Source organism: Dipodomys merriami, unplaced genomic scaffold (assembly GCF_024711535.1).
Source record: "Dipodomys merriami isolate MVZ:Mamm:240054 unplaced genomic scaffold, mDipMer1.0.p SCAF_48, whole genome shotgun sequence".
Taxonomy (NCBI): domain Eukaryota; kingdom Metazoa; phylum Chordata; class Mammalia; order Rodentia; family Heteromyidae; genus Dipodomys; species Dipodomys merriami.
The window spans coordinates 1,949,665-1,963,108 of record NW_027206046.1 but is presented as its reverse complement, the minus strand read 5'-3'; the positions used below and the strand labels follow the sequence as shown (position 1 = coordinate 1,963,108).

Here is a 13,444-nt window from a genome sequence, read left to right as displayed (position 1 = left end):
AACTTTTAATAATGGATGTGGGATAATCTTGCTTACCACCTAAAACTTAGGGATGTGTAAAGTTTGGAATTTGAAAATACCAGTCCTTAGAAAGCTACGCCACAGATGACGGACTGCTTCTCTCTCACTCTCAAACACTCTGCTTCTCGAGTACCTGTACTGTAAAGGGGGTTCTTCACCATTAGGCAGATGGGGGATCTCAGGTGGTGTTACAAAGACAGTATGTTCACTTTTGAAAGATTCATCCAATTCTATAAGTCGCACTTCACCACTCTTGTCCATATCCACCTGAGGGGATTGAAAAGACATTTGTAAAAACTTCAGTGGTTAGCTGAGTGTTCATCTATGGGGGAATGGCTCAGTAAACCATTTATACAAATGTAAGCAAAAGAACTTTAAAAAAATTAGTTGTGGGGCTTGAACTCAGGGCCTGGGCACTGTCTCTGAGCTCTTTTGCTCAAGGCTAGTGCTCTACCACTTTGAGCCAGTTCTACTTCCCGTTTTCTGGTGGCTAACTGGAGATAGGAGTCTCATGGACTTTTCTGTCTAGGCTGGCTTTGACCTGTGATCCTTAGATCTCAGCCTCCTGAGTAGCTAGGATTACAGATGTAAGCTACCAGTACCTGGTTTAATGAACTATTAAAATAATCAATAAGCAAGAATTCTCTCTATACCATAGTAGAAAGAGCTCTAAGATAATTAAGTGCAAATAACCTAGTGAAGATAATCGTATACAGTGTACTAACTTTTGAGAAAAGGGAAAAAAAGAACATATATTCATTTCACCTTCTATTTACACAAAGGCATACTTAGAAGACCAAGAAAGAGTAATTAAGCATCTGAGAGAGAGAAAAGGAATGTGGAGAGTGAGGATGGGACAGGTCCTAGATGTTCCAGTGTATTCCTTTTTACAGTTTGCATTTTGAATCATAAAAATATATTCAAATTTTAGCATGTATATTCATGTGTTCTCTTTTTTAAAATTTATACTAAATATAAGAAATTTTTCCTAAGTTCTTTCAGTAACTGTGGAAGTACACTTGGTTACACTCTAGCCACATCAATACTAAAAGCATTTAAGTCATACTGGGTGCTCTACAGCAAGATATATCCAGAAAAAATGAAAAGTTACAGAATCTGAAATTGCTTCACAAGTGCTCATAAACTAAACAGAACATTGTATTTTTTTTTTTTTTGGCAGTGTTAGGGTACTTGTTAGGCAAGCATTCTACCATTTGAGCTTTTTCCACTTTGGATTTTCTGATGGTTCATTGGACATAAGAGTCTTATAGACTTTCCTGACTGGTCTGGCTTTGAGCCTCAATCCTCAGATCTCAGCCTCCTAAGCAGGATTACTGGTATGAGCCACCAGCATCTGGCTCCTTTTTGACTTAATAGCTATTTTTCAGGTCCAGGGTTGGCATGAGATCCTCTTGCGTACAGCTACATAGTTAGAACCACAAACGCCAACAAGCCATCCATGTTTGTTAATAGGCCTTGTCCATTTTTTGCTCCTCCCCTTGTTGCCACAAAATCTAGTGACCTCTGATCCTCCAGAATCCTGACTTTTTTTTTTTTTTGGAAGAACTGAGGACCCAATTCAGGACCTTGAACTTGCTAGAAAAATGCTCTTCTACTGAGCTAAATCCCCAACCCAGGATCCTCCTGATTTTGATCCTCCCTTTCTCTGTCATTTGTCACTAATTTTTAAAAATTGAAAAATAAAATCTATAGAACTATATTGGTTAAGAAAAATTAATATCATATACAGTAATGCATCAAGTGATGAGGAAGGACTGTCAACAAGTTAAAATTTAAAGACAAGGATCTGCAGTAAAATATGCTGTTCTCAGTAAGCTCCTAAAAGGTGAAACAGAAAGGAAATAACTAAAAAAGTAACTAAATTTAATAACTAATAACTAAAAAGTTATTAAATCCAGAGCATCCAACTGCAGAATAAGAGGCTGATGGAATTCCCAAGATGAAGGTGAAGAAAATTTCCATATGACAGATCAGAAAGAAATCGGATTAGAATGAGAGAATAAAAGACCTCAATAAGAATTAAAAAAGAAAACTACCAAACGGACCAACTGGTATGTTAAAAAAAATTGGGTATTTCATTTCTGCATATAAGTTCAGGGATTAATAACAGACATAAGTATAGCAATTACTACTTCAGAAAGCAATCATCTGTATATGAAAGGAAATTTAATTATAGCATATTTGTCCTACCTGTGATTATATACCAAGTGGTAGTAATATTAACACTGAATGATTATTTCACCAAAACCTAACATTATAATAATATTGGGAGAATTGTGGTGGTAGTAAATGTGACATTAACAGATAATATAGAAAATAATAAGCAGCAATCAAAACCTATGGTATCTCAAATATTAAGATAATTGATTACCTCTGGAGACTACAGACAGGACAGGAAGGATAGGAGACAACTCTACAGGGATATTTTAAACTATATCATGTTTTACTGTGCTGAAAATGAAAATGTACTCTTAAAATATTTGACAGCAGTATTAATTTGCTTATAAAATCTAGCTATATGTAAAAAACTTACAGATATGTAAAAAAACACTGGGGGTAAATGAAAAATGGATTCTATGCCTCTTGCTAGTTTAATAAATTTAATAAAAGCGTTCAGCTTTTCAGGAGGAAGTGGTAGCACATGTTTGTGACCGCAGCTGCATAGAGGCAGAAGTACAGAGACCTGAGATTCAAGGCCCGCCCAGGCAAAGGATTAGTGTGATTCTGTCTCAACAAACAAGTTGAGTATAGACACATGTGTTTGTCCCAGATATGAATGTGAAGTAGGAGGACTGCAGTCCAGGCCAGCCAGGGGGGGAAAAAAAATCAACAGATCCCACTAAAACAAAAAGACCTGGAGTCATGGATACTTGCCTAGCAAGCTCTAAGTTCCAACCCCAAAACCTGCCAAAAAAATTTTAAACTTTCAATAAAAATAGAGAACATCTTAGCTATTATTTGAAGACCTGGATATTTTAATAAACAACATTAGAAACATGCCAAAGAGGATTTAAAATCACAGGTATCCCTAGTAGGATGTGGTATTCAAGTGTGACCCAAGGCTAAATGAGGTGCTTTATACTCACGACATTTTTATGCAGATGAAACTAAGGACAGAAATGACCATGAAATAGAAGAAACAGACCAGATTAAAAAGGTCGAAAAAAACACCCCAGGTGATGGAAAGATGCAGGAAGCTACCTCTCTATCATAGATCATAGAGAGAAAACAGCTTGTCTGTGAACATCAGGGTCAGTCTGTCTGTCTGTCTGTCTGTCTGTCTGTCTGTCTGTCTGTCTGTCTGTCTGTCTGTCTGTCTGTCTATCTGTCTATCTATCTATCTACCTACCTCTCTCTATCTCTATCTCTATTATTTATTGTCCATTTTTTAACAGCTTCTCCCTCTCTATTCTGTTTCTACATTGCCTCTCCAGCCATTTTATTTTCATTCAAAAGCCTGGGGTCCAGGACAACTGTTGTAAAGTCCAGTATGGTGAAATCTATTAAAAATGTAAAACCTTGCAGTACAGACTCAATACCTTGGCAAAAGGTATTTGCCTTGTGTACAAATAAAGATCTCACTTCACATGATAAAAATAGCTGGGGCTGGGAAGGTGGCTCAGTGGTAGAGCACTTGCCTTGCATGCATGAGGCCCTGGGTTTGATTCCTCAGCACCACATACAAAGAAAAAAAAAAGCCAGAAGTGGCGCTGTGGCTCAAGTACTAGCCTTGAGCTGAAGAGCTGAGGGACAGCGCCCAGGCCCAGAGTTCAGGCCCCATGACCGGACCCCCCCCAAAAAACAAAAGTTAAAAAAATAAAATAAAAAATAAAAATAAGCCGGGCGCCGGTGACTCACACCTGTAATCCTAGCTACTGAGGAGGCTGAGATCTGAGGATCGCGGTTCAAAGCCAGCCACGGCAAGGAAAGTCCAGCCAGGGCAAGGAAAGTCCGTGAGACTCTTATCTCCAATAAACCATCAGAAAACCAGAAGTGGCACTGTAACTCAAGTGATAGAGCGCTCCTCTTGAGGTGAAGAGCCGAGGGACAGCACCCAAGCCCAGAGTTCAAGCCCCATGACTGACAAAAATAAATAAAAATAAAAATAGCCATGCCATAAGCCCTCGATGTATCAGTTGGACAAGCTCTGTCTTTTGGAAAGCACACTGACATCTGTCTCTATTGAAAGAAAAAGAAACCCAACGCCTACGGGCAGGATAAAATTAAAGTAATTTTCATATTCTCCTTATATTTTTCCATAAGATATTAATATGCTCAGAAAATACTGCAAAGGGGTGCTTTAAAAAAAAAATCAAGATTTTTTTTTTTTTTACCAGACTATTTGTTACACAAAACTGCCCTTAGTTAAGCATCAGCCTACAGGAACAGATTGTCAGGATTTAAAATACAATCATGTGAAAAGCAAGAACACATAGTTCTTAAATTAGTCACTAATTAAACTTAAATCATTCGTATATATTATTTTTTTCAGCATTACTCATGTCAGATGTTAAAAGTCAGTCAAGTGTGCTGTTTGGATATGATGGATAGGATCAAAGGAGGAGTATATCTGGCTTCTTTTCAACTTCAATCATGGATAGGCAGTTAATGCACATCAAATATTATTTATTTTCCTTACCAAAACTTCTAGAAGGTAATTAAAAAATGGGCTATAAGTCATTATATTAAGGAATAATGTCCACACATATGCTATTCAGAAAACATTTGCAGATTAGAAGCACTGACTTTTTGTGCTTAGTGTGCATTTACCATGGTATTAAAATATGAAAGGCATGGGCTAGGATGGTGGCTCAGTGGTAGAGTGCTTGCCTTGCATGCATGACATCCTGGGTTTGATTCCTCAGCACCACATAAGCAGGGAAAAAAAAAAAAAAAAAGCCAGAAGTGGCGCTGTGGCTCAAGTGGTAGCCTTGAGCTGAAGAGTGCCCAGGCTGGGAGTTCAGGCCCCACAACTGACCAAAAAACAAAACAAAACAAAACAAAAAAAAAAGAAGAAAGAAAGGCAGTTACACATTGCATAGTTACTTATGTTTTAGAAATTTCCCCTTAATAATACCATTAATATTACCATTAATAGTACCCTTAATAATAGTTACCCTTAATAATTAACTTGTTTCAATTATATATGAAGTTGATTAAGATGTGTTTTAGATCTTGTGATACTTTACTTTCTCTGATAAAACATACTCTTGAATTACAATAAAGCAAATACAACTTTTACATTTTATATAATACACTAATTCTGAAGGAGGTAGGTGGAGATAAGTGTGTGTAGACGTGTAGGGGCATATGTGTGTGTGTGTGCGCGCGCTCGTGCGCGTGCGTGCACATATGGTGCTGGGGAAAAACCTAGGGACTTGCCCCAGCTACCAATGACCTAATACATTGAGTCTAATTCTCAGTTCTGATTTTCTAGTCACTGAAATGTTTAAGAATAATGTTGATCCAATATATATTACATATTTAATGGAATTTTTCTCAGAATTGCTTAAAGGAATTATTCGAATCATCTAACTGCATTGACTCCCATAATATAAAAGCAATATAAATATAAATAAAATCTCAGACAATATAAGTGTATTAATTCTTTTAATGTATTAAGATATCCTCCTTAGGACATGATGCCCAGATAAGAAAAAATGGCAAGTCTTATACCTCTGACAATACTAATGAATATTTCATTAAACCGAGCAACAATGTAAATTGAGCTGAAACACAACTGGTGACCAATGTTCATTAAAGGGCCCAAAAGGGAATATTTGTTTCTCTTTTAAACTGATCATTGGATTCCTGTAACTCATTCAGTGCTCCTTTGCAGATTAGTAAATTTATTGGCAAAAGCATGTTACAAGATAAACCCTGGTCACTAAGTAGATCCCTTACACTATATGCAACAAGCATTCAAAATGCACGGTGCTAGTCAGAAGCATCATCATTATATATAAATAAGCAACACAATTATTTCTGCAAAAAAAAGGATTTGGAGAAGCTTTTAAAGACATACTTTCCTATTATTGCCAATATTTAACTTTACAAGTATCAAAAAAGAGCAACTTGAAATTTTATAAGATCTTAGTACAATGTTATAATGATAAATATGTCAAGACTTTAGAGTACTATCTCCTCAATATAACAGAGCTCAACCCACAAAAAGGTTTTCCTGGGTGCCAGTGGCTCATGCCTGCATTATAAGCTACTCAGGAGGCTGAGATCTGAGGAACATGGTTTAAAGCCATCTTGGGCAAACTAGATTCTCCAATTAACCACCAAAAAGCCATAAGTGGAGCTGTGGTCCAAATGACAGAGTACTAGACTTAAGTAAAAAAGCTCAGGGCCTGAGTGTAAGCCCCAGCAATGGTGCGCGTGCACACACACAGACACAGACACAGACACAGACACAGATACAGACACACACACACACACGCACACACAGAGTTTCAAAAGACAACTTATAAATAGGTCATTCAAAATGTACAAAATAAACCTTTTCCACACACAATGCCTTTTCTGGGGTAATGAAAACATTCTATATATTGGTGACTTGGTTACTTGAAAAATATGTATTTGTCAAAAATATTCAAACCATATCTTAAAAAGTATACTCATTGCCTTAATTAAATAAATAGCATTTATACATGTCTTCAAAGGTGCTTAGAGTATTTATATCAATCAGTGCTCATGTATTCTAAATTAAAGGAAAAGGTAGATGCCTAAACAAGCTATGAACCTGTTCATGTTATCCCTCAGTCATTGAAAAACTGAATATTTCTGCCATGAAATGACAAAGCCAAGTGAATAAATCTATAAGCTTGATAGAAAAATAGCTGTAAAATATTTTCCAACTTTTAATTTATACAGCACCATGAGATAAGGCAGTGACAATAATCTCTCCTCATAATACTCTCAAAAACACAGATAAGCAAACAACAGAGAATGAAGAAATGACTAAGGCCATAGAATAAAGTATGGGTTCCCAGTGCAATGCTTTTCCTACTTTACCACAGGTACTGAGAACCACTTCTCACTTTTATCAGACACAATCAGTGAAGGACATTTTCAAATGAATCTATGTATTAGGGGATAAATTGACTCTCTTGTGATAAATTGTGGAGACGATACATGATGAAATTTTGCTTTCTTCCTTTTTTCAACTATCATAGATACTATATTCATTTGTAAATAATCACAAATTTACAGAGAAGTTTGGATCATCATGCAAAAACTTCATTTTTCTTAATATTATTTGTTTTCAGTGCTGGGATTAACCCCAGGGCCTTACACATGGTGGTCAAATACTGTGCCATTGAGCTATATCTCAATCCCTTTTTTTTATCATCCTAAGAGAATAAGTTGCTAACCTGATGATAGATCTGTTACTCTCAAATACTTTTCATATATACTTCCTACCCAAAAGGATATCCTCTTTCATAATATAACTAGAAATATCATGACTATTTTTCAGATCTCATGCAATTTTTGTTGATTTTTCTAATAATGTTATACCAAAAGGATCCAGTAACCATATTTTACATTTGGTCACAAAGACTCTTCACATTATAGCAGTTTCTCAAGTTTTTCTTTATTTTCTTAACCTTGACTCTTCTTTTTCTGAGACTAAAGCTTGAACTTAGGTTACTGAACTCTTATTGAGCTTGCTTGTGTATGGCTTGTGTACTGTACCACTTGAGCAGCATTTCCAGTCTAGCATTTTGCTTGTTAATTAGAGATGGAATCTAGAAGACTCTTCTGCATGGACTCACTTTGAACTATGATCCTCCAGATTTCAGCCTAGGATTACTAGTATGAACTATTGATTCTTTTTTGATTCTCTCATAATTTGTGCTTGTTCTGATTACCCTTGAAGTTATACAAGTGTGCATCTTTAGCAAGAATATTACACAACTGATGTGTTCTAATTGTCACCTATTCAGAGGCACATGATGCTCATTTGGACAATTACTGATGAGAATTTCACTTTGATATTTGATTTTTCTGTCATATAGTTTATTTGCATACATGAAAATACAATAATGAAATCTACTGAGATTGTTTTAAGAAGGGAGAGTGACAGGGAATATGATAGGAATATATTGTTTGATTGTGTAGAAAATGTCATAATGAACCCTCCCCTTGGACAATTAATTTACACTAAAAGAAAGTATTTGTCAGGCTTTCCCCGTTTTACAGTTACAGTGCTGTACTTTGTGCAGAAGTGCTTTGCAGCTCAGTAAGATCCTATTTCTCATCAGACTTTCAACTGATCAACTGATACCTACAGAGATGCATGGTTTCCCATTTTATTCAATAGATTAATTTGTTACTGAAATTTAATCCTCTGATTGTTCTAGTTTTACTAGTGGAAATTCTTTCAAATTGGTTTCTGGGTATGTTTTCTTTGTGTTAGCAATTCTCTATCAGTCTTGGGGCAATTCCTTATTTTCTAATACAAGTTATTTTATTTTGTACTTTCCTTGACCAAACCTGGAACCAACGATTTCCCCAAGGAGAACTGATTTATACATTGTGATGGTGGTGTGGCTGCTCCAAGGTCCTCTGAATGTACAGAGCTAGAGAATAGATGTATGTACACACAGACACAGGTTCTCACATCTGTGGCTCTGATTAAAAATTACTCATACCAAACAAAATCTCCAATTTCACTTTAACTTTACAAGATTCATTTTAGTTTTTTTCCACTTATTTGTAAATCCCTTCTTGATAGTGAGAACTTTGTTAATTATTTTATCACTCCCCTCACCATGTGTAACATTCTCCTATCTTCACTGCCAATACTCCTCCATACAGATGACTTCTTCACCCTAATTTGGCTTTGACAAACTCTTACAGACTGAACCCCTTGCCTACCAGGATCATAACTCCTCCATCAAGACCACTGATACCCTATTGGCTGTACTCAACAAATGGGGATACTTTGTTCTGACTCCTGCACTCCATGTTGTACCCACCTCCATATAGACGCTCTCATCCTGTTTCAGTTCTGATATTTTGCAGCTGTGTGACACCAGCATGGACCCTCTTATCCTGCTTGTCCTCTGACTGTCTATGTTAGCCCATGTCTCTTCACAGATGCTTGTTGCACCTAGCTTGGGCTCTAGCTTGCACATCAGGCTACTGCTGCTTCTTTACTCTGTTCAAGGCTAGACGCTTCTCTCTAGGCCTCTACTCTCAAACTCTTTCTCCAACATGAATAGTTACCTAGATCTGTCTCATCTAATGGTATTAGCACTGAAGAAAAGGGGATAGTTTCATACATAAACAAAATAGTAGCATTAATTAAGCTATAAATTCACTTTCAAATGAAGACTAATTTATATGAAATATCTATTACATTATATACCTACACTATGACACTCTCAGAAAAGACATTCTGGATGTTGGAATGTCTTTGGAATGTTGGAAGTATATGGCCTGGAGAACAGATAAGTTGGAACCTGATTGTCAAAATAAAACTGATTTGGTAAAATATTTCAAGATTTTTTTTCTTTTTTATGGGGCTTAAACTTAGGTTCTAGGCACCATCCCTGAGCTTTTGTGCTCAAGGCTAGGGCTCTATCACTTTGAGCAGCGCTGCTTCTGGCTTTCTGGGAGTTAATTGGAGATAAGCGTCTCACAGCCTTTCTGGCTTGGGCTGGCTTTGAACCATGACACAAGGTATTTCTTAAGAGGTAAGCTCTATAATTATTAGCAGCCACAAAAGTTTCAGTGTCATTAATTATGAAAACTGAACTTTTATTTTTCTATCATCTTATTTATTTATTTATTTATTTATTTATTTATTTATTTATTTAGTCAGTTGTGGGGCTTGAACTAGGTCTGGGCCCTGTCCCTCCGCTCTTCAGCTCAAGGCGGAGCACCCTACCACTTGAGCCACAATGCCACTTCCTAAATATTTTTCTAAAAGCTTCTAAGTAGAAATAAAAACTCATAACATTTATAGCAGTCATACAAAGTAAGATAAAACACTACAGACATATTTACTTACTTTATCAACACAATCATCAAAAAACGCCAGGCTTGCATCTTTATCACTGACAAAAGAACACTCCTCAATGAAGCGAATAAACATTTGAGTTTTTGTCATCATGTTATAGAATTTTTGATGTGATCGATCCCGACTTCTTAAGAAAGCTAGTCAATATAAATATATGATGTGAGATTATATATCATTCACAAATTCATAAAATTTTAAATTTTTAATTTTTTTCTAGCTTAAAAGCTAGAAGATACTTGATTAACCATATCATTCACAAATCCCCACTAGTTTAAAGAAGAAACTCTCTAAGGGAAAATAACTGGATAAATAAGAAATCAACAATAAATAATACAAACCCAGTTGGGTGCTGGTGGCTCACACCTGTAATCCTAACTACTCAGGAGGCTGAGATCTAAGGATCATGGTTCAAAGCCAGCCCAGGCAGGAAAATCTGTGAGACTCATACCTCCAATTAACCACCAGAAAAGCGAAAGTGGTGCTTTGCCTCAAAGAGGCAGAGTGCTAGCTTTGAGCAGAAGAGCTCAGAGACAGCACCCAGACCCTGAGTTCAAGCCCTACAACAGACAATATAAACAAAAAAAAAAAAGAAAAGGAAAAAAGAAAAAGAAAAAAAAAAAAACAACAACAAAGCTGGGCACTGGTGGCTCATGCCTGTAATCCTAGCTACTCAGGAGGCTGAGATCTGAGGACTGCGGTTCAAAGCCAGCCTGGGTAGGAAAGTCTGTGAGACTCATCTCCAATTAACCACCAGAAAACCAGAAGTTGCTCAGCGGTTCAAGTGGCAGCCTTGAGCTGAAGAGCTCAGGGACAGCGCCAGGCCCAGAGTTCAAGCCCATGACCGACTGAAAAAAGAAAAGAAAAGGAAGAAAGAAAAAGAAAATAAGCAATGTAAACCTAGATAACACATTCAGATTTATCTCTGTCCCTTCACTGTATTGAAGGACACACACAAACTGGTATGAAAGCGTGTGTGTGCATATGTGTGTATGCTGGTCCTGAAGCTAGAACTCAGGGCCTGGGCATTGTCCCTGAGTTTATTTTGCTCTACCACCTGAGCTACAACTCCACTTCTGGCTTTTTAGTGGTTAACTGGAGATAAGAGTCTCACAAACTTTCCTACTCGGGTTGGCTTTTGAACCATAATCCTCAGATATCAGACTCCTGAGTAGCTAGGATTACAGGCATGAGCTACCAGGGTCCAGCTAAAAGTAGTATTTGTAAATCAGATGGAAATAAATAAGGCTGCCTGAACCTGGAGGTAATGGTCCCAGGGACTTGTTCTGCACCCCCAGTCCTGACTAGCTGACAGTATTAGTATCTCAATGCACATGACACAGCAGAGTGGAACAGTACAGACTTAGGAGGTCCTGTATTTTTCAAATGATTTTTTTACTTACCTTGCTAATAATACTGCAGAGAAAGAACAGTGTTACCTCCTCCCTTGTTTTCTCCTGCTTTCCAAGAACTAGTCTTATAGAGGATGAATGAGCATGTACAGAGTCAAAATACATTGACACTGTTTTAAGAAGTAGGTTTAGGAGGATGAAGGTGTGTGATAGAAGGGACAAGTTTGACTGAGGTGTATTGTATGGATGCATGGAAATGTCATAGTGAACTTCCTTGTACAATAAACATATACTAATAAGATGTTAATAGGAATGAAAATAAACAATTTGTTCTTTGGGAATGGGTCACCAGAGTTAGTACTTACATACTCCTCAAAACAGTCATGTATTTTGATAAAAATGAGCTATAAACTCAGGCAGCAAATAATTCATCACCAGGCTAAACTCGGTATTTTGAAAGTTATAAAACCTATGTACTCACCTTGCAGGGCAAAAAGAGAAGCTGCATCTGTTGCTGTCTCAGATGGGGCTTGTGTTATTGGCCTTAAGTATGATCTATAACCTTTTAAAATAGAGGCCATAAAAAACAAAAATGCCTCTTGAATTTCCAAATCTATCATGTGCAACTTTTTTCCAGAATTAAAATCATAGTCATTCATTGCTAAGTCCATCAGTCCATCATCTCGTGGTCTCTGTTGCACTGTGAAGAAACAGTGTTTTCTTTAAGCTGTTGACACTGCTGCTCATAATTATTTCAATGTAAATTTGTCATGTTTTCATCTCAATTTTTATTTATAGAACTTCATAATATGGGAAGTGTGTAAATCTTAAAGCATGGCTTACCAGTTTTTCAGATTGTGTTGAATGTATTTTATCCAAGTTAAATGTGCAAGTATTACTTTCTATTCATCAGAAAAAATACATGCTCTGAAATATGTGCACACACACACACACACAAAGATTATACCAACCCTATCAACTAGACAGTATGTTAAATACAGCAGTCTTCCTGCTCCTCTTTTATTTTTGTAAAATATAAGTGCTTTCAGGATAAATGCACAGGGATTAAATATTTAAAAAAAAACAACAAGAAAACAAAAAGCAACTCTTCCTGGACAATTAAGTGCTAAAGTCAACAGGAGCAATAGAGTTCTTTACAGTAGAAAAGTCTGATAGATAGCACCTTAATCAAGTCATTAAAGGAAGAATCTTAATCAATTATTAGAAAATTAGCATAGACCCCATACCAAGATAAAAACACAGGACCCTATCTGAAAAATAACCTAAAGCTAAAAATTGTTGGAAATGTGGCTCAAGTTGTACAACACATCCCTAGCAAATGTGAGGCCCAGAGTTCAAGCCTCCAAAATACTTCCCCAACAAAGAAAATTAAAAAAAAACAACTGGGTACTAGTGTCTGTCAGCCTATAGTACTAGCTTCCTAGGAGGTTGAAATCAGGGGATGACAGTTCAAAGCCAGCCTATGCGAGAAAGTCCATGGGACTCTTATCTCCAATTAACCAGCAAGACTACAGAAGTAGAGGTGGGGTATGGCTTCAGTGGTACAGCACCAGCTTTGATCAAGAAAGTTAAAAGACAGTGGCTAGGCCCTAAGTTCAAATCCTAGTAATGGCACAAAAAATAAAGGAATAAAAAAGGAGCCAGGCAAATTAATTCACTTTTTTAGATTAAATTACATCCTTCAATTAAGTTATCAACTTACATTTTGCTAATTGCTGGTGCAAATTATTCAGGGTATTTAACAGATTTTTACATGGCTTCTTTGGGAGAATCTTCCAGGCTACATTCTTCTTGTCACCGGTTCTGAGAGTAAATGAAGACAACAATGTATTTATTACATAAACTTTTGGGGGAGGACAAAGTATATACCCACCATATATAAAAATAGGAAAAGAGAAAAGACCATTCAATGAAAAAGGAAACAAGAATATTCTAGTTATTGAGGAAAATCATACGGAGGTAGTTGGGATGTTGAGTACTTAAATATTAATTTATATGA

The 13,444-nt window shown here is 36.6% G+C and overlaps 1 protein-coding gene across 5 annotated transcripts in view; it reads right to left on the bottom strand.

Annotated features, from left to right (window-relative positions):
• The window catches only part of Dennd4a (DENN domain containing 4A), a 115,602-nt gene that overhangs the window by 33,846 nt on the left and 68,312 nt on the right, over positions 1-13,444 (bottom strand). For all 5 annotated transcript variants that reach the window (XM_069995104.1, XM_069995107.1, XM_069995106.1 and 2 more), the window contains 4 exons: positions 13,148-13,248; positions 11,906-12,124; positions 10,067-10,212; positions 155-288 (listed from right to left, as the gene is read on the bottom strand). In XM_069995104.1, the coding sequence (XP_069851205.1) occupies positions 155-288; positions 10,067-10,212; positions 11,906-12,124; positions 13,148-13,248 (600 nt within the window). The remainder of the gene's footprint in view (positions 1-154; positions 289-10,066; positions 10,213-11,905; positions 12,125-13,147; positions 13,249-13,444) is intronic.